At 36.7% G+C, this 21,526-nt stretch overlaps 2 protein-coding genes across 8 annotated transcripts in view; both read right to left on the bottom strand.

Moving 5' to 3' along the window:
• Positions 1-327, bottom strand: part of ntf3 (neurotrophin 3) — a 56,163-nt gene extending 55,836 nt beyond the window's left edge. The window contains exons 1-2 of one of the 2 annotated variants that reach the window (XM_067428231.1): positions 286-327; positions 53-150 (exon numbers count right to left, since the gene is read on the bottom strand). The gene's annotated coding sequence lies outside the window, so the exon portion shown is untranslated. Of the gene's footprint in view, positions 1-52 lie in introns of both variants that reach the window. The other variant, XM_067428232.1, reaches the window with a different exon arrangement.
• A 1,591-nt stretch (positions 328-1,918) lies between these two features.
• Positions 1,919-19,836, bottom strand: tbc1d30 (TBC1 domain family, member 30). 6 transcript variants are annotated; one of them, XM_067427642.1, is made up of 15 exons: positions 19,602-19,836; positions 19,167-19,469; positions 18,272-18,436; positions 9,466-9,527; positions 9,297-9,362; positions 9,092-9,217; positions 8,653-8,838; positions 7,342-7,510; positions 7,097-7,265; positions 6,899-7,004; positions 6,594-6,700; positions 5,439-5,578; positions 4,763-4,969; positions 4,582-4,647; positions 1,919-3,434 (listed from the first exon to the last, which is right to left on the bottom strand). In XM_067427642.1, exons 1-15 carry the CDS (start codon positions 19,693-19,695, stop codon positions 2,536-2,538), a joined length of 2,865 nt encoding a protein of 954 aa, XP_067283743.1. In that variant the 5' UTR covers positions 19,696-19,836; the 3' UTR covers positions 1,919-2,535. The 6 variants fall into 6 exon arrangements, with proteins under 6 accessions (XP_067283743.1, XP_067283740.1, XP_067283742.1 ...); XM_067427639.1 differs by having other exon boundaries at positions 19,167-19,836; XM_067427641.1 differs by lacking the exon at positions 4,582-4,647 and having other exon boundaries at positions 19,167-19,836.
• Positions 19,837-21,526: the final 1,690 nt, after the last annotated feature.

Here is a 21,526-nt window from a genome sequence, read left to right as displayed (position 1 = left end):
GACCGTTGAAAAATATTGGTTAGCTCCGAAAAACAATCGAGTGGGTACTCACCTAAGTTATCCGACTGACTTGTGCTGCTGTTATAATCCGTTTTAGACCTTCGTAATGGGTTCATGACTTCATACAGCAGCCCCTGGAAGCATTTGGACCTGTTGCCACATTAAAGCACGTGTCAATGTCGTTGTATTGGTATCAAACCTTTGGTATCAAACCTTCACCATTCTTAAGGAAAGATGACAATTGTAAGCAAACGATTATTTATAAGGTTGTTTTCAAAAACACACATCGCTGTGACGTTGTAAATTGTTGGTTGTTGGTGTTAGTGGGAAATCAACATCGTGATTCGACACCTGTGAACTTAAAGAGATAGTTCACGCAATTTGTGAGATGCTATTTTTGTAATGCTTTTGTATTTTTTATTGTTTCACAAGAAAGATGGTGGTGATAACCAACACCAACCCAAATGTAACAGTTCATAAAACAACTATGAAGTGCTCATTTGCTTATTCAAGCATGATGGTTACAGAACAGAAACTTGCTGAGATCTCACTTACAATGATGCAATACTGTCTGGAGCCACATGTAACTGGAATATCACAGTTTAAGTTATATTACTCTAAGAAAGTAATTCATTCCTAACTACTAATTACATCTTCCACAGAGTAAATAGATTACTGTGCTAATTATTCTCTCTAAAAAGGATTGCATTGTGCATTACTTTCTAAATCCTATATCAACCTTGATCAGTCGAACAATTTAATGATAGACATGAAACTGCTCTTTTAATTCTTTCTTTTGAAAATTAAAATAATATAAATTATTACTGACCTGACCAAAGAATGGAGGTTACATTAAAAACATACATTTTAACATTTTGATGTTAATCCACTATTGCTTTATATAGAGTTGTTATGGCATATACAGTATTTAATGCAATTTTTTTTTAAACCCAGAACTAATTAAATTACAGACAAATGAAGAGTAATCCTTTACCTTACTTTTTCAAGGGAAAAGTTAATTAAATTACAGTAAAAAATTAGTAATGACTTATACCCAAAATTGATTATGAATGATTTATCATTAAACTTATTTTTAATTCATGAGCCTCATAATCTTTAAATCAATATAAACATTTCATGCCGACTTTAAAGGTACAGTAAGCAATTTCTGAGAAATGCTCTTGAAAGTGGATTGGACCAAGCACCAAAATACACTTGTAGCCAATCAGCAATAAAGGGGCATGTCCACCCATGAGGCGGGAGGTGCCTGTCCAGTATAGTGCGTTCATGACATTGGGGGCGGGCTAACAAGCTAGGGGTGTTATCCTTTTGGGTAGGGGTGTGTTTTGGTGATTTTAAATAGCAACAGTGTTTTTTGGAAATTGCGTACTGCACCTTTAAGAAAGCACAGCCCTTGGTTTTGGACATTTTAGACATCATAGGATGGTAGCTGCTGTTTACACTACAGTATGCTCGCAGAAATATGGAAGGGACTAGGAACAAAGAAACCTGCAACCAGATATGTGTCCAAAAACATTCAAAAAAGTATATTATCAATTTTTAGCATTTAAAATGAGTGGAGTAACAGAAGCTTAACAGCTGGTGGGCTCTTGTGCCTTAGGTGTGTAGAATATGTGTAGTCCTTTTTTAAAGAGTTAACTATAAAACCACTTCAGACTGAATGTATTTTATATTTCAATGCTTCATGAGGCAATGGAACAGATTTCAGATTAAATGACTATTGATGTTACATTACTACTAGAGTACAATCTCAACTACGCTCAGAAGACACTTTTTAGTGTGATATATTGGTGGTTTATGTGTGATTTTAGTTACACATGTGTAGTATGTACCTAAAAAACTACTGTAGTTTCAAATATGTGAGAGGAAATAGCAGAAATAAGTAGAAACTGAAAAGTTTTTTTCCATACTTGCATGTATTTTATTCTCTGAGGTGTCTGTGATCCTCCACTACTCATAAGCAACCAAGGTTGATAAAGAGAAACATTCAGTCGCAGAAGCGTTTAGAACAAGAGCATCCAAAACAGAAAAACTAAAATGACAACTTGTATTATTCAGATGGCAAATGAATCATTTACTGAAGGATAGATCAACACAAGTGAAGAGAAAAGTGTTTGGCTTGATTGTGAAGTCACAGACTAAACAAAATCCCCTGCAGCATTTCCCACAATCATTTAACATATTGAGATATTTGTACATAAATGTGATTGTGATTGTATATGGGTAAACATACACGGCGCAATGTAGTGAATACTGGTGACCTGAACATGCAGAAAGAGCTTGTGGAACCATCATTCGATTGTGTCTGCTGGGTTTTATTCCCAGATTTTTTGGTAGGCTTTCATTTAAAAAAAGGGAGCATTACATTATCCAATAGGGTTCCTAAATGTAGATGTTTTCAGGCCTGTTTCAGAGTATCTGGAAGCATACTAGAGTTCAGAATGCATGTGCTTTAATGGTAGGTCGGGAGTTTCACACCCAAACGTCTCTTGCTCGTCTGTAGTCGACAATTCATCATCGGCGCTTCGTGGTGCTTCCTACACAGTTCATGCTTCTGCTCATCTGGGGAAAGTGCACGTTTGGAGTTCTGGCAGTTGGGCCGTAGAGGCCCAGGTTTCTCGCAGCAATGGACTTGCGAGGGGTTTTGATGCAGGGGAATGGCGAGAAGATCTGCTGAGGTTTTGGAGGTTCTTCTGCCAGTGTTGAAGGGCTTCTTCTGAGGGATCCTCCACTTTCTGAAGCGGAAGAGTCTGAACCTGGACGGCGGGTGGATGGGAGCGGAGCTGGGGCTGTGAGCTCAGGCTGAGGTTCTGGAGTTGGTGGATCAGAAGTTGGTTCTGGTTCCAGTTCCAGAGAAGACAGCTGGTTGTCGATCTGCTGGAGTTCCTCTCCTTCTCCAGATCTGTGATCTTGCTGAGAGATATCTGAGCTTCCAGCCTCCAACTTCTCTGGCTCTTCATCCTCCAACTTCTCTGGCTCTTCATCCGCCAACTTCTCTGGCTCTTCATCCGCCAACTTCTCTTCCTCTTCATCCTCCAACTTCTCTTGTTCTTCATCCTCCTTGTCTTCCTCAAGCCTTATCTCGTCTCCCTCTTCAGATGCTTCTTCTGTTTTGCTCGCATCAGTTTGATAGTCTTCCATCTCCAGAGAATCATCAAAGCCGAGCTGTGCCCGCGCCCTGGCGATGTTCTTGCGGTGCGCACGCACATGGGTGCGCCACGGGGAATGATGTCTTGGCCGTATAATCTGATCCTGGTTGGGGGTGGAGTGGGCGTGGGGAACTCCACTATTGTGGATGATACAATTCTTTGAGGATCGCTGACCGGATCTGGGCTTCCTACCCAAGAGAAGGTGGTTGACCACAGGGGAGGGACCAATTTGGGAGGCAAGGACACTAGTGGCTGGACACTTGTCTGTAAAAAAAATCAATAACAACGAGTGAGACAACAGCAGTAATTGTAAACAGACTGTCAAAGTCAACATGAAACTGTTATTTCTGAGTTTAACCGGGTGCACACTGATGTCAGACTGTATGGCAGTGGAAAACAGACCTGCACAAGAAGACTTGTCTGGAGTTTTACATCATCAATCCACATTCAGTGATACAGAAGTGATAGCAGGTAGCAGGTAAATCATTTTGATTTATGGTAGCAGGTAAATCAAATTGTCATTAATCAGCTGTTGGCAAAAACTAGCATTCAGAGACTACAGATTTTAGCCTAGGATCAGAGGAATCTATTAGGATTCTCAAAATGTGTTAAATCGTATAGTGTGTGAACCCGGCTTTAACAGGATATTCTAGGTGAAAACAGAATGGGGCTTTGTGACGTCGAGGAAAATGTAAAGGACCCAGAAAAAAAAAAAACAGAGAATTTGTACACATTTACACGTACAGTTATACAGTATAGTGATGTCAAATCACGATTAATTGCATCCAAAATAAGTTTGATTATATATTGTGTGTACTGTGTATAATTATGTATATAAACACACACACACACACACACACACACACACACACACACACATGCATTTATATATTTAAGAAAAATTTGTAATATTTATATTTAAAAGATTTATATGTAATATAAATTATATAAATACTTATGAATGTGTATTTTTATATGCATAATAATTATACACAGACAGTACACACTTAATTATATATTCTTTAGATATTTAAATATATTTTTAAATATATTTTTAGTAGTTTAATTGTGGAAAACAATATGAATGGTTGTTAGGAAAATAAGTATAACCTTTTATGATTTCATGTTGACTTTAAGTCTCCATTATGCCCAGTAATAGCGCTATTACAATCTTCCAATATTGAAATGGAAAAAGGTCATTAAGAATCTTAAGCATATACCAATCCCCTCATTCCCTCAAATCATGATGAAGAAAGTGCCTTGATTAATCAGTCCAGCCATCACCAAAATTACAATTTACTGTGTGATTTATTGCATTATACACCAGCAGACCCAACACCGATCAAAACAGATCTACTGCACAGTATAATCCATCTACAGTATGATAAAGCGTGACCATGAAGATCAATACCGGTGTGTTGGTTCTGCTGTTTACTGGGCTGGTGAGGTTCAATAGTTTCAGCTTCCACTGGAGGTCCTGGGAAAAATGTCACAATATACTGACTAACACTTTATATCCCTTATGTCACTTCCTGAACTCATCTTTGACTGTAAAACATTTATTGGTCGTGATATCAGTATGATCCTGCTACCTGTGTGGATGTAAAGTAGCCCGGCTTGCTGCTGTTGTTTTTGTTTGATGCGCGAGTACTGTTTCTTCAGCGCGCTGATGTCAGTGCTCATACGCTCCAGCATCATGCTGTTGATGGCCGCTTGGTGCTCGGCCCGGCCTGCGCCCACCGCCCCCGGACTGAGCTCTGCCATGTTACTGCCGTGAGAGCTCTGCTCCGCTCTCTGATCTGCAGAGCAGATGAAAACAGAAAGAACATTTGTGACACATTTTACAGGGCAACTTAAGTACCGGCTGCATCGGCTTCTTTCCAAAACTTCCATTAATGAAGTTGCACTGGAACTGGAGACTATAATAAAGGAAAGCTTGAATGACTCGACCCACCTCATATACAACAAGAACTGACAAATGCAGAGGATTAAATGCAATTGAGGCTTCATTCTTGCCAGGGTTAGGTTGGCTGAGTGAGCTACACTGAGCTCATGTTTGCATTACTCCATGAAATCTTGCTTACTTTGACATAGCCCATATAGTTTAGTGACTCATAGAACATTAATCATTAAGAAATCAACATCTTGTACATTTTATAAACGTGGTAAGTCTGTGTTCAGGAGGACATAAATCATGTTTGTAACCGCAGACTGCACTATAAAATATCCTTTCAGTTTTTGACTTGTGAAATGTATTTAGACCCAGACCTTTAAGGTGCTTTTGGTATCTTTGGATTTCAGGGGCCAGAAGTCCACCAAGAGGCCCCAAGCAGCCAAGGGCTGTGACGATTGAGTCTTCATCATCCATGTCAGCATCGTCATCACTCTCCCATCCATGGAGTGCCAGACTATACAGAGGAAAAGTAATACAATTATATCATGCATGAAATAAAATATTAAATACTAAAAAACAAAAAACAAAAACAAAAAAAAGAATTAATATAATTAAAAAATAAGTTCAGCAAAAAATGTAATATGTAATGTAAAAAAAAAAACATTTAAAAATAAAATTATAAAATGCATGAATAATGCAATAAATAAAATATTAAACAAATAATTAAATTAAATGCAAAAATAAACTATCAATAATAATAATAATAATAATATAAAAATGTAATTATATTATAAAATAAAATAAATAAATATATAATGCATGTAATAAAATACACAATTTAATTAAAAAATAAATTCATAAAATGTAAATGAATTTAAATATGTTTAAATAAAAGAAAAGAAACAAAAAAGTAATGAAATGCATGAATACAAAATATTTAACAACAAATAATATAATATAAATTACAATAATAAATAATTAAATAAATACAAAAATACATCTGAAACATTAAAAAAAATTATAGAAAAAATAAAAAATAAACAAAGTAATAAATATTTATATTCATATAATAAATATAGAAAGAATTTTTTTAATAAAACATCTAACTAATAAAAAATGTAAGTAATAAAAAATAAAAATGTATAATGTAATTAAATATTTTAATTTAAAATAGAAAAAATAAAACCATGCATGAAATAAAAAATAAATAACATGTAATTACTACTACAATTTAACCATATAATTATTTAAAATAACGTAAATAAAGAACAATAAAGAGGATAAAACTAAAATAAAACGCTCTATCATTGCATCAATGCTCTCTTAAAAATAAAGTTGGACATTATCTTTAAACTGAGTGTAAACCTTGTCAAGATAAGGCAGAACATTTGCTTTTGATATTTGCATGCCAATACACACAGGTGCCATAAAACACCCCCTGCAGTCTCATAGTAACGTGTTTATATGGCTGCTAAACTCTCACGCTTGCAATCTGTGCTGTGGGCGTCGAGTGTCTTCAGCTCTCATACCTGCTGTTGGCTCTGACCGGGGCAGGGAAGGGGGTGATGTTGTAGGTGTATTTCTCCCTGAGCTCAGCCAGCTGGGGGAACGGGAACGGGGCCATGGAGTAGACCGTCTGTCAGGAGGAAAACAAGTGTTTTCACACACACTTTCAGCCCCAAAACAGTCAGATAAACTGCTTCAAGAAGCTTTTGGCATTTTCAAACACAATTCTGCAACATTAAAGCCATTACTCTCGATCTACATGATAAGGTTTATATATATATAATTAATGACACAAATTATTCATGATCTTTACTATGCTCCGTCTTACCTGCATGAGTTCATTGGAGTCGATCAGATTGTGCTCCAGCATGTCCTGTGTCAGGCAGCCCATAGTGCTATAGAATTCATCAGCAGTCTGGCACTCCTCAATTCGCCTGAGAGGGTTGAAAATGTTTCTCATCTTTAATTTATGAGCACATCATTTTATTTCGTAATCTAATTGCCAAGCAACTCTCAGTGAACTTACTCTCCGAGTTTAGCCCAGATGGCCAGAGCTACACGCAGCAGCATTTCAGAGCCCTCAAAGAAGACAGAGTCCCAGATCTTCAGCACGGTGTGATGGGGCAAACAGGTGGCGAACATGGTCAAAAACCACTGCATGGTGAACACGTTGGTAAGCGGAGGCTCATAGCTGCCTGAAACACAATGCAGTTGAGCCATTACAAACATCATTCTTTCACAGCCATACATATTTACGGGGGTGCTGCATACCTCCTCCTTCCCGATTGGCTACTTTCTGGAGGTGGTGGAGATGCTGAGAAAGTTCTGGAAGCTTCAGTCGCAGAAGATCTCTGAACACGGCCATGTCCACTGAGAGGGCGCGCAGGTTATTGGCGAAGTAACTATCGGGAAGCACCTTATCGATCAAATAGACCATAACCTGAACCAGAAGGATAGTAAAGGATGATTAGGTTTAGCAATTCGTTTTGCTTATTGAAGATCATAGCTGATTTATATGATTTGTCTGTCCAAAATGTCATGCCCATTTAAACTGAGACAGCACCTGTTCATTTTTTAAGTGAATTTTCAATTAAAAAACAAAATAATAACTAATTAAATTATAGTGAAAATAAATAATTAAATAAATTGTCCAATTCTTGTAGGATAAGCTGCAAATTCTTTATGTCTTGCTCATTTGAGTTTTTTTAATTAATTAATTTCAGAGCCAGTTTTTAATTTTAGATTTATTAATATTCTGAATAAGCTTTTATATAACATTTTATATTTTTACTTATCACGTTCATTTTATTCTAACTATTAATTTCATTATGTGTTTTTGTCATTTTATTATTATTATTTTTTAATATTGCTATTTAGGTTTAATTTATTTTTATTTCAGTTTCAGATTTTATTCATTTCCACTAGAGATTCACTGATACAAACATCTCTCCGCCGATACAGATATCTGATTAATCAGAATGATATCTGCCGATAATAATAGTTTGATTTTCTTAAAGGTGCAGTGCATAGTATTTCTGAGGATCTATTGAAAGAAATGCAAAATAATATACATAATGTTTTCAGTGGTGTATAAAGACCTTACATAATGAACCGTTATGTTTTTATTACCTCAGAATAATTCTAACTACATACACCGTGGAATTAAATAGTTGAATAAAGTCGTTATTTTTTATTTGTTTTTGCACACAAAAAGTATTCTCAACCCTTCGTAAAATTAGGGTTGAACCACTGGAGTCACATGGACTATTTTAACGATGTCTATTTTAAAGTAGTGATTCAATAGCGGTCTATGGAGGGGTCCGAGAACTCTCAGATTTCATCAAAAATATCTTCAATTGTGTTCTGTAGCTGAACGAAGGCCTGAAGGGTTTGATACGACATGAGGGTGAGTCATTCATGACAGAAATTTCATTTTTGGGTGAACTAACCCTTTAAACTTATTTCAGTTTATTCACATGGCAACATTGCTCATTTTCGTTTGATATAAGTTTTACAAATACACAATACCCCTGACTGAGATTAAAATAATAACTCACAGAATTTATATAAATCTAGGCAAACCTTTAATGCATCTCCTTCGTTTCCCTCCGTGACCTCCAGAATGAGGGCAGCCAGAACATTGAAGCCCTGACAGTAGCCGACCGTCTTGTTCCAGCGGGCGTATGCTAACAGGACCCGCTTCAGCACCACCCGGTCCTGCTCCGCCTCCTGGCCACAGTAGGAACTGCAGCCTGTCCTGTGCAGGTCCTGAATGAGGAGAAGGGGAAACAAAGTGTGACTTAGCCATGTACACAAGCACACTGAACTTTGCTCATTGCACACAAGTGCTACACACACAAACACATCCTGCTCCATTACCCATTTAACTGACGCACTGCAATGAGCAAATATCCTGGGCAGTTTAACCTTTTAGCTGACTTCCTTCCAGTTAATATCTCTAAACCCTCAATTTAAAAAAAAAAATGCATTCAAAATGATTTTGGAAAAAATGCATATCAACCTTCACTATTTGGATTCCCAAAGAGTCATCATCTGGATTGCTGCGATCGTTGAAGGCAAACCTCATGGTTTTCTCCCAGTCTATGGAGATGCTGTGGAGATACTGGTCAGCCAGGGTCAGCCATACCTATATCAAAACAACCAAACATTATACAGTGTGTAAAATGTCATGGATATGAAAACAGTGACATTTCCAGCTCACTTACTCTCTTCCTCCACTCTTTGGGAATACCCACAGGGAGTCTGGCCACTGCTTTCAGGGCGTCGTACCACTGCAAAGTAAAGCAACCCGTAACAATCAATATGAGACAAAACAATTGGTTGGTTTATTGCTATTTTAGGGTTTTATGTCCATAGTAGGCATCTAATCCATACTTGTTGAAAGCCGTTTTTGCCTAGAGAGGGCTCGATTGTGAACTTCAACCTGGTGTCCACCCCTGCAACAAGACAAAATGATGGACAATCAGAGACAATGATGACGCCTCTTCATCGATGCAGGTGTTTCATTAACAAATGAATGAAGGGAGGTTATGAAATCACTACTCAGGATTAATAATGCAATTTAAATATAATTTAATTAATACATTAATAAATTAGAAATAAATTGCAATTATAGCAGGATAAGTTGCCATTCTTGTTGGTTTATTAAGACAAAAGTAAAAGTAAATGTAACGCTTCACAGTAAGGTGCCATTAGTTAATGCATTAGCTAATACTAACTAACAATGAGCACTACATTATTCATCTTTGTTAACATGAATTAACTGTTCATTGTAAGTTCATGTTCATTATCTTATGTTGAAAGTTACAACTTTTGTGTTTTGTGTGTAAGTAAATGTTGAGATTATCATTAAATCAGATTAACCAATGATTTAGAAATATTTGTAATTTTGTTAGTTCATGTAAACTAATACTACTAATGAAACCCTATGTAAAGTGTTACCAAAAAAATCAACTGAACTACAAAACAGGTAAAAGTAGGCATGTTTTGGTCAAAATATTCATGTTTATGAATTCTTGATATTTAACATGTCCTTATCTTCCCCACTTGACCCATTAATAATAAATAAGGTTTGTTTTCATTCGATGGCTCATTATTTATCACGGGCAGGTTACCTAACTCTATTCTTTGTCTAGCAGGAATAAACACTGATATAAATGCAACAGATGGCTGGAAACGAGTGTATTATCGACCACGACGCCGAAACCAAACGCTGGATATCGAATATTTGATAAATGACGCTGTCCATTAAGCGGTGCTGAATCTAACTTCCGCCTACAGTTTCTTCCGGATACACGACACCATCCAGTAGGCTATCACGACGAAATAAACTCTGTTTTTCCATTGTTAAGACGTCTTATTGAGCGTTAAAGAGCTACAACAACACGGCGAATTCTTTGTGGTAACCTTCACATTAGCCAAGGCTAAAGATGCTAAATCTTGTCAAAGGCGCGTGTAAACAACTCCACCTCATCAACACAATGTGAAATAGGAAGCATCATTTCTCCTAAACACTCTCTGTGCATAAAAATACCAATAAGAAGACCAACCTGAGTCCATCTCTGTCATAGTTTCATGGTATAAATGATAAACAGGAGCGGCACCATTTCTGCATCTATTTCATTCGTCAACCGAGGCTGTTCCGGATTAACCTACATGATTACCATCATCTCTCCAGCCCTCAACTGCACTCATGTTCTGCACAACATGTTTCTAGATGAGAAGCACGTGCAGTGTTATGAACATTTTGACTTTAGAAACGTTCAAAACCAATTATCAATTAATAACTACATAGGCTAATATTTAAAACTGAGCCTAATATTTATGGGTTTAATACAACCCTGACGGGGGGAAAACATTACCAAAATGTATTTAAAATACATTTATTTCATACTAAGTAGCTATTCTACAAATACATTAATGAGATTTGCTGATACATATAAAATATATATAAATATAATATAGGCCTGTTAGGACTAATTCTTTATTGCACATTGCATATTTTTTAATATTAAGCATAAAATGTTTTCATTTCACAATTAGTAAGAATAGTATGATCACTGGATATCTATCCACCTTTAAATGAAAGATGTTTATAGTGTTGAAATAGTTTAGCATTTTAGCACAATCAAACATAGCTTACTTAGTATATCTTTAGCTGAACTTCCGCATAACTAAAGTGCATTAAGTAGTTTTTCCAATTCATCTGACTTTAAGTATATACATTTAGTAAACCAAAAGTACAATTGCAGAGTATTTATATCAAGTTCATACATATGTATATGCCTATACTTAGCATAAAATAAATGTAGGCCCTATTATACATTTTTGTATTATGCATGTATAGGGTTTCATAGTCTATTCAAACTTTCAGGACACCTCAAAACTAAAACTATAATATTTCTCAAGTTAAATGTATTAATATAGTTTACTTAAACAAGTAGTTCACAATAATATCAATATAGCTGATAAAATATTTATTAATAAAAGAGCGAAGGCCCTCCAGATCACCTAATTATGTCATTCTGCATTCAGCAGCAGTGCAGATGAATGGCCATCTTAGGAATACACCCTTAGGAGAGTTTTATCTATAATGATGAATGAATATGAATAATGATGTTAAAGCATGCTGTATTCACCTGGCTCTAGGGTGCACAGCAGGCGCGGTGCTCTTCTAGAGATGCCATTGCGTTTCTTCAGCACATTACTGATAATATTACCGACTCCTCCAGCTGCATTCTGCCGTTTCATACACACCCTCGATCTCTTAGTGGAAACAAACCTTTCCTGCTTCATCTGGAGACAAACCTGTGAGGACGAGTTCCGTTTGACCGCGCATTTAAAACGATTCTCTCATCCCGAGAATCATCTCATCGAAAAAAATATACCCTACTCGTTGTGATATCAATAAAACAGAGGAGAAGATCATTTATCCTCCCACATGAAGATTCATGTCTTTATCTGAAGCATAATAATTATAAATAGCATTAAAAAAATCAAAGCTGATTTTCTCGAACGCGCAGGAGGCTATGGGAGAGGCGCGGTGATGCGCGCGTCTGCTCCCACATATGAGCGTCACATTCAGGGGATGTGAGGGAGGAGGGACCGCTGGAGCTCTGGAGGAAGGGCCAGAGAAAGCCGAGGAAAACAATGGCCAGTACATGAATGACTAATACCATACATGCTGCCAACTTTAGCATTCGTATTTAATAACCAGGAATAAAGAAATAAACGTGTATCCAAAACCACAAAAAAACAGTCTTAGGACCCAATTAGGCTTAAATCACAAGATAAGAATAAGGATAAGATGGTTAAACCACCATTAAGTCAGTTGTACAATATTTTGCAAGTGATCTGAATGATTTACTAAATCAATAAGCCCCAAGAATGAATGAATTTAGAATATTTATGAGGTTAAAGTAGCCTAGCTGTTATACATTCACTTAACCAATGGGTGTTGAATGCTTGAATCTGATTGGTTGATGAACGTTCAATGGTGTGCAATTATTTTTAGAGAGCTGCAAAAGTAGTTCCAGGAAGGTCATGACCACATTACTGTTTCATATCACTTCGCCAAATTATTTCAGTTATTTAAAATGTCTTTACAGCCTATAAAAAGGAAATGCTCTACTTTAAAGGTGCACTATGCAACTTTCCGTCCACTGGAGGGCGCCTATTCTAAACAAAGGCGTAGTTTGATGACGCCAAGTGTGAGCACAGTATCTCGGGACGGGACATGTGGTCTTCACCTCACAGCCGGTGGAAAATAGGACTCGGGCAGAAATCATGTTCATGGATGCGGTTATTAACGTTACTGTAGTGTGAAGCAGAGCAAGACCGAGTGTTGTGGAGCTGAGCACGGCTGCTGGAGCGATTGTTTTACAAACACACGGCTCGTGAGCACCGGGACTTTTATTATGACGGGACGGGACACAGTCGCCGGGCGCCTGCATTATTTTCACGTTTCCGGTCATGATTATAAGGTAACGCAGCTCTGTTTATCATATCAGATACATTTAAGTGTCTTTAAAATTATGTTATGACGTTACTCTGTGTGTTCGCTCGGCGCTGCTGTGACTTATTGTTCACACTGCTAAGAGAAAAGCGCTTCTGCCAAATAAAACCGAGGGTAACGCAGATATGACGCGATTGACAGGCGACTCGCTCAAGCGCTATGCTGACACGTCCCGGTCCTTGGTTAAAATAGCATTTTTCTCACAATTTACAAATAGTTGGAAACATTTGGGATATTGTAAGTACTCAACTAAACAAAATATATAACACTGGCCTAGTGGTTTTTGGATATTTTACTGCAAAAATACTACATAGTGCACCTTTAAAGCATTTGGTAGCATTATAACATAACTTTTAACACACTCCAATAATGTAGGGGAGAACCGGGGCGAAAGTAACGCGGGACGAAAGTAACAAAGCGATTTTCTCAGAGCCCTGACTACATTTGCATTCCAAGCTATGATAGCACATTCAGCATGCAACCCTTGATGGATCTGCCAAAAATCATGTGATTTCGTCGTCTTTTCCCACGGCTGAGTCCGAAATATAGTTTTCGAGTACGGAAAGTAAATTACTGAAGCGGTACTTTTTTTTCTAATTACAAGTTGTGTTTCTCGTTTCATGTGTCACAGTAATGCTCACTCTACAGATTATTTATTGCTGTTACACATCCCGAAGGTTTGTCTTTTCAGAGTTTTTCAGTATAAAAGTAAATCCTGTTTAAATGTCAGGACTTCCTGTTGGGACGAAAGTAACACTTGTTACTTTTGTCCCACTTTTATATATATAATGCATATTATGCTAATTTGATTTTCATATTGTTCATATTGTTGAAGAAAAAAAATTATCAAATAGATCGAAATTGCACAAAAAAATATACTAAACCTACAAGTTTGTACTGTCAGGTTATATTTGAAACATTTGATTAAACTTAAAATGTAAAATGAAAATGTAATTTAATATATTTTTTGCAAAGATAAATTAGCTACAAAATATGTTTGCAGTTACTTATTAACAAGGTCATAGTCAGGTATGTTTAATAAAAACAAGAGTAACACAAAACAATCTAGCTTATATTGTTGTGTTACTTTTGACCCACCTGTGTGTTACTTTCGTCCCACCCGATAGGGTCAAAAGTAACAATCTTCATCTTATGTTCAAAGTGATATTATACTGTAGTCGTTCTGTATTTGTACAAAATACCACCTGCTATTGATAGACCACACTTGTGAGATATTGACCAGAGCAAATGTATATCTCTGTCTAAAATATTTTCTTATAAAAGTGCGTTTTTCTGAAAAATGGTACTTTCGCCCCTGCTCTCCCCTATCTAATATGAAAAAACAGTGATGTGTTACCTCACATACGCATGAGCAGAAGAAGGGAAACGCTCATCTGCGGCAGAATAAAAGCTCTGCGAAATCAAGGCGTCATAAAGCAACACCTTTGTTTTGAGTAAATGACCTCTAGCTGAGCAAAATTACATATTGTGTCCTTAAAGCATCATGACAGTGTTTTATTTACTGCAAAATTTTATGCAAAATGACTGTGTCTGAATATTCCAAATTCCATTCATACAATATATAGCAGGGCAAAGCCAAGTAAATTTGCCAATTTTTAACATTGTATGATCGTCCAAAAAGTGTCTCAATTTACCCGAGGAACTTTTGTCTGGCTTTCATCAGCTCATTTTAAGATTGAACATTGGTCTGAAGAGTCTGCTCTGTATTTTGTACTACACAAGAGGTGTGATAAACGAGCATAATTTAAATGACCCAAAGTACGGAGTGACTGGATTGTCCTTCAACCAATCAGACCACAAGAGGCGTGATCAAAAGGTACGACCCATCGCTTCTCTATCCGTCATCATTTTAAACCCGCCATCATGTTAAACTCACCAATAGCACGCCAAGGGAATAAGCCAGACTGTGATTGGTTCCCGCAAAAATGTAACAGAAGCAGGATAAATTAATGTACAGGTTTCCAGACTAAGGAAAATAAAATCGCCAGCAGATCCGGCTGGGTTTACCCTGTCTAGAACAACTCCTTAATGTGGCTAGCAAGAAAGACAGAGGTTTAAACATTTCTGGCAGAAAGAATGATAGTCCTGATATTTTTCCATTGGACAATAAGCATTCAGGTATTTGTTCTGACATGCATGTAGTGACAAAACTCAATTACTGTGATAAACACCATTACTCATGTTTACAAAATAAACATCAACAAATACAACAAAAAACATAACCGTTGCTTCAAGAACAGAAAAACTGAATATTGGTATAGTGATATAGTGCTATAGTTTTGATATGACTTCATACTGTACCTGTTTGACAGAGCTTGTCATGCTGCATGTAGATAAAACGGAGGAAAAAACATTAAGAGATGCAAGGCCACACTATCTGCTGGTCTAATACAGACCACACCCATGAATGGGAAGGAATTACTGCTGGACCACTAATTAGGGAGCATCATTCAAATTGGAACTCACTACAACAATACGGGCTAATTTGCATGTCAGTGTCATAAACTCAACACATGAATGAGTGGCCTCTGAAACCAGTGGTGATGTTCAACAGAGAGTTTTGAATCTAATGCAAATAATTGAGTTGTAAAGGTGAGTAGGAGTCAACCCTGCGGTAGAGAGAAGATACTTGAGAATAATGACTTCTAAAATATCAGCTGAGAGAACTAGACTAAGATTAATCAAAAATGCATTTGAAATATGAGAGCCTAAGCTTTTCAACTACCATTATCTATGTGAGCTATGTTACACCACCTCTTCCTTTTAAAACAGCTGAAGGATAACAGATGTCCAGCATCAGTGAAAGCCAAGACGTGCAGTCAATCGAGAATACATCAGTCTTTAAATAGCTACAAAGGCCTTGGGTAATTTAAAGGGACCCTAGCATGCTTTTTTACATGTTCAGCTCTCTATAGTGTGTAATGTTGCTGTTTGAGCATAAAAACGTCAAAAAGTCCCTCCAGCGGGAGTTCTTCTCTATATCAGTGTCACTGTTTCTGAACTCCCTCAAACACCTCCATTTTAGTCTTGAGTTTTCTTCCGGGAACGAACACGTCACAGTATCCCTCATTTAAATAATTCCCACCCAATGTATATACAGAATAAAGGGACGGAGCCTGGTTGAGTCATTTAGTAATGTTGAAACTCACAGTTATGGTAACGGGCATGACATTTCACAAATACACTCGAAGCACTTGACCAATCACAACACACTGGATCAACCGACCAATCAGAGCATATTGTGCTTTTCTGAAGATTGGGCTTCAAAGAGACAGGAACTAAACACGGGTGTGTCTCTGGCACAATGGCGTAACTCACTGCTTATCCACCATAGTAAGATGCAATCGGTGGAGAAAATAACTTGCTAGTCACAACTGCTTCCCAAAAACATTGTAACTTTTTCGCACATCTGTCGTCCAAGCCACATTGTTTCAAAAATACACAGAAAAATAGGGTGTCAAAATTGTACCTTTAGCTTGTCGCTGGGGCAGTACCCTTAAAATGACATCTTTGTACCTGTTTTACTCCTAAAAGGTGCATATTAATACCTTTGAGTACAAATGCGTACCTTAAGGTACTACTATGAACCTTTTTGTGGTAAAAATGGTACAATGTTGTTCTTTTAAGGTACAATTTACCCTAAAGGTACAATTTTGACACCCTATTTTTCTGTGTGTAGTGATGTTACACAGCTGGTGGATTAACAATGTCTTCTAGTTAATCCTTTCTATATTAATGAATTAATGTCAGATTATTGCTGTAAATAACAAACATGACATCTGAAGACTGTTTTGCTTTATTTCCAGATGCTTCATTCAATCACACTCTTCATAAATCAGAGCTTTAATTCTTTTGACAAACTAATAAAATGAAATATATAGAATGTACTGCATGCTGCTTGCTTATTTTGCTCAAGAGCAGGATCGATTTAAAAGGGTAGTTCACCCAAAAAATTATCTCATTCTGTCATTATTTACCTGTATGAGATTTTTGTTGTTGTGTTGAACACAAAGGATGATATTTTGTAGAATTTTGGTAACCGAACTGTAGATGAAACCCACTGACTTCCATAGTAAGAAAAAAAAAATACTATGGAAGTCAGTGGGGGACAGAAACTATTATTTTTTTCGTGTTTAGCAGAACAATGAGCCTCATCTTACAGGTTTAAAGGTCCCGTTCGTCGCGTGTTTTCAAAGCTTTGATTATGTTTACAGTGTGCAATATAACATGAGTTCATGTTTCACGTGTAAAAAAACACAGTATGTTTCCTCTGTCCTAAAAACGGCCTGATGATTTCCTTGTTCTATGAAGTCCCTCCTTCAAAAACACGTAACGAGTTCTGATTGGGCCAGCGCTTCCCGTGTTGTGATTGGACAGCAGCTTAGCGCACTAGCGAAAGGTCCCGCCTCTTACCATAACGGGGAGATGCAAGCGCTGAATGCGCGCTTCACGTGGGAGAGCAACAAGACCACGCCCCCTATTTTGCGTGTTCTTGTGGGCGGAGTCAATAAACGGTTCTAGTGCCATCATTCCTAAAGGAAGTGCAGGGGTGTAGTCCAAACCGGCCGTTCGCAGTAGGCTTTGAAAGGGAACTTCTGTTAAATAAAATATCTCGCTTTGCATTGAATTTTGAGCTTTATAATTTTACAGGTATTATTTATGCTCCAACAGCAACATTTCACACTAACTAAAGTTTGAAAGATGGAATCGCGAAGAACAGGACCTTTAAAACAACTTGAGGGAGAGGAAATGATGACAGAATTTTCATTTCTGGGTAAACTATCCCTTTAAGTCAACATGTCATAGAAACAAAAAAACTATAAGCTTCTAACTATGGGTCGAGGGATGGAGGTCCAACCACACAACTTTACGATGCGGTTTGGGAATGTTTGTGGAACTATGGTTTTGTTGAACTGTTGGTAATGACTGAACTTGGCTAACAATGCTTTTGGGAAAAAAGCATCAGCCAAAAGAGCGTTACTGATAGAGGGAAGAGAGCGATGCTGCAACAATGTCAGAATGTGAAAATAATGTGTTCTTTTGAAAACTCAATCATGAAAAAGGGCATAATAGAGTCCCCTTTAATACAGCTCATAACAGTCATGACAGCAAGAGGAGTGAATTGAGTGAAGGATTTGTAATTACGTCTTTTCTGAGAGACGGCTTGCAGGCAGGCGGTGACTATATCACAGTTCTTCTGGAACTTCTGCCGCAGTCGGTCCTTCCTCTTGACCTGACGCACCAGTTTGGCCGACTGCACAGCGATGCGATACTTCACCTCTTGAACGATCCACTTCAGCTCCTCTGGACCTGAGCACAGCATAAAGCATGTTTAAATGTGCAATGAGAGAGCAAAACACACTGCATATGTAGACAGATTAACATTGTGTATTCAAGCGGCCCAAAAACCTTTGTATGCAAATTGTCACTATGGCCTACAAAGACCCTGAGCACCTGAGACAACAATTAAATAACTTCAGCAAACAAAGGGTGAAGATTTAACTGGCTTCCAGAGTGCCATTATAACTGGGTCAGTTCTCATACAGTATCTGTAATGACATTATTACATTTAATATTGCTTAAGAGTAATGTCACTCTTTATTTGTGTGTCCATGGAAATGCACAGATATCTTTTTAAAAACTATCAATATTAATAATTGTATTCATATATTCCTATTTATTTATTTATTGCATGATGTAAAAAAAAAAGGGGGAAAAATCCATACATTTTACCAAATAATTCAAGATACACACTACCGGTTAAACGTTTGGAATAATTATGAATTGTTTTTATATGTTATTGAAAGAAGTCTTTCATGCTCACCAAGCCAAAATATTATTACAATTTAAATAACTGTTTTTAATCTGAATATAATATACAATATTATTTATTCCCGTGAAGCTGAATTTTCAGCATCATTACGCCAGTCTTCAGTGTCACATGATCCTTCAGAAATCATTCTAAGTCATAATTATTACAAACTGGTATGAATTACAGTATATTAATTTGACTTGAGTTGAAAGGAGAAGTGATGCTCACCTTTCTGATCCAGATATTTCATCTGATGGCGTCTCGTGTGTTTCTCCTGAAGTTCTTGCAGAAAGTTGGAGCCAGTGTTGCTCCTTCCCAGGAAGGCATCCGAGCTGGAGGCTTCTGTCGAGCTGTCCACACCTCTGACGCTGTTACTGTAAGTGTCATAGAGCTCCACTAACAGACAGTCCACTATAGATGATGCCCGGGACGCTCTCAGATCCTCTTCATCCGAATACACACCTGCTTCACGGATCCCCCCTCCTCCTCCTCTCTCCATACAGATCTCTCCAGCTGGTGATCCATGAGGCACTTTGGGGCACATGGATAGTGAGGCTGGTAATGATGAAGCTGTTTTGACGCACTCACCGTTTCCATCAGAGACTGAACGTCCCTTTGAAACCCATCTGTGAAACGCCGAGAAGCCGTCAAGGTACGACGCACCTGAGTTGAGGAAAACTCCACTCTCCTCCTCCGAGCAGATGTCACATATGTCAATCTCCTTAAGTTCCTCTTTAGCGACGTCCACGCCAGACATGTTTTATCGCTCTTTAAAGTCCAGCATTACACACTCTTGCACATTTGCTGCACATAAGTACAAACCAAAGATTGTTTTAGATGAATCAATAAGGAACTCGAGTTCCGGGTGTGTTCCATTACTTGAGCGGGGTTGGCAGCGTCTTTCCCAGGCTCTGGTTTCCTTCCTGAAACGGTCTAAATCCTGATTGCACGCCCCTGCTGCAGGAATAGTTTAACCCACCTCCGAAACTTTTGAAACAAAGTTTCCAAACAAGTGCACGAGAAATATACTGTATAGGCCTATTTGATCATTTCACTAGAAAGATTTTAAATAAAAATATACATTAATTGTTTCTAAATGAACGTCCAAATAAAACATCACTATGCAGTATATGTTTATATGCAAATAAATTATATATATTTAAAATTATAATATAAAAATAAACTATAAAAATGTTATAAAATACAACTAAAATATAAATGAATTATATAAAATAAAAGTTTATTATAACTATAATAAAATAAAGTTTTATGTTTGTAATTATACACTTGTTGCTTCTTTAAATATCCATTTTGTATGTTTTCAAATATCTATTTGTATGGATACATATAATAAAACACACACATAAATAAATAAATATATGTGTGTTATTATATATATATATATATATATATATATATATATATATATATATATATATATATATATATATATATATTTGAGAAAAATAAAACATATTTAAAAATATTCTTTATATGTTTTAATCATTATCTTTATATATATTGTCTGTTATTATGAATGTATAGCCCCGTTAATATGTTTTGTGTTTAAAACAAATTAAAAATGATGATTAAGCTTGTGTGTATTAAGAGATGCAAGAATATATATATATATATATATATATATATATATATATATATATATATATATATATATATATATATATTATAAGAATATTCTTGCACATAGAAAAAAGCTTAAACTTAAAAGTTTACGTTAATCGTAAACTTCTTACATATGGAAAAGACTTTATAAAATAAATACATTTTGCACAATAATAGCCTAAATCAATAGGAATAGAAACAAAACTGAACAAGGAACATGAACATGTGGGGATATATAGAAGAAAAGAAAAATAAATTACATTTTACCTAAAAATTAGTTCTATAATACGGATAGTTCAAGTTTTCAAAGCATTTTTATTGGAGAGGATTTTTTGAAGAGATAAAAATAAATACTTTGCAGTTACGTTTGAAATAAAGGTATCTTGCTTTGTGAATATGACATTTAGCCATCTTACCATCTTACAAGAAAAGTTTAAGACATTAGAGTGGGAAAAAAAACAGTGATAGAAATATCACACAGCTGCAGAAATAGCTACAAGAATTAAGGAAGCTGAAATTTGAAGCCAAAAATGTTTAGAATAAGAACAGAAGTAGAATAAGTGTACAATAGATTATTCCTCAGAGTGAAAAAAAGAGCAGAGTGGGGAAACATTTCGTTTAAATTGAAATAAAACAGAAATGTTATGAATGACATCATCCTTTAGACGAGCGTAAACATCAGCTGACCGGGGCTTCCGCCTCTCCACGTGACTAACAGAGGAGGGAAGTTTTACTAATCCTACTATGGCGACGGGTTGAATTATGAATATTAATAAAGAAAAGCTTCTGATTGGCTTGTAAAGCGACGTTGGTAGGTGGGCGTTAAGTTTGCTGGCGAATGAGCGGATCCTACTATTCTGAAGGCTTGGCTTATGAATATAAATTAGGCTACGTGCCCAGACGCCACAACCGCGAAAACCAAGCAAAGTCAGCATGTCTAATTAATATTCATGAGTCAAGGCGTC

This window comes from Pseudorasbora parva, chromosome 20 (genome assembly GCF_024679245.1).
Source record: "Pseudorasbora parva isolate DD20220531a chromosome 20, ASM2467924v1, whole genome shotgun sequence".
Lineage (NCBI taxonomy): Eukaryota > Metazoa > Chordata > Actinopteri > Cypriniformes > Gobionidae > Pseudorasbora > Pseudorasbora parva.
Note: the sequence above shows the minus strand (reverse complement) of the source record. Positions and strands in the feature narration are given on the sequence as shown.

Excerpts from the sequence above, each read along its gene's own strand:
- tbc1d30 (XM_067427639.1), bottom strand. The coding sequence starts at position 19,695 with ATGTCTGGCGTGGACGTCGCTAAAGAGGAACTTAAGGAGATTGACATA. Across the intron at positions 6,701-6,898 it reads ACTCCAATGAACTCATGCAG|ACGGTCTACTCCATGGCCCC; the intron begins GTAAGACGGAGC and ends TCCTCCTGACAG. Across the intron at positions 4,970-5,438 it reads ATACCAAAAGCACCTTAAAG|ATCAGAGAGCGGAGCAGAGC; the intron begins GTCTGGGTCTAA and ends TCTGCTCTGCAG.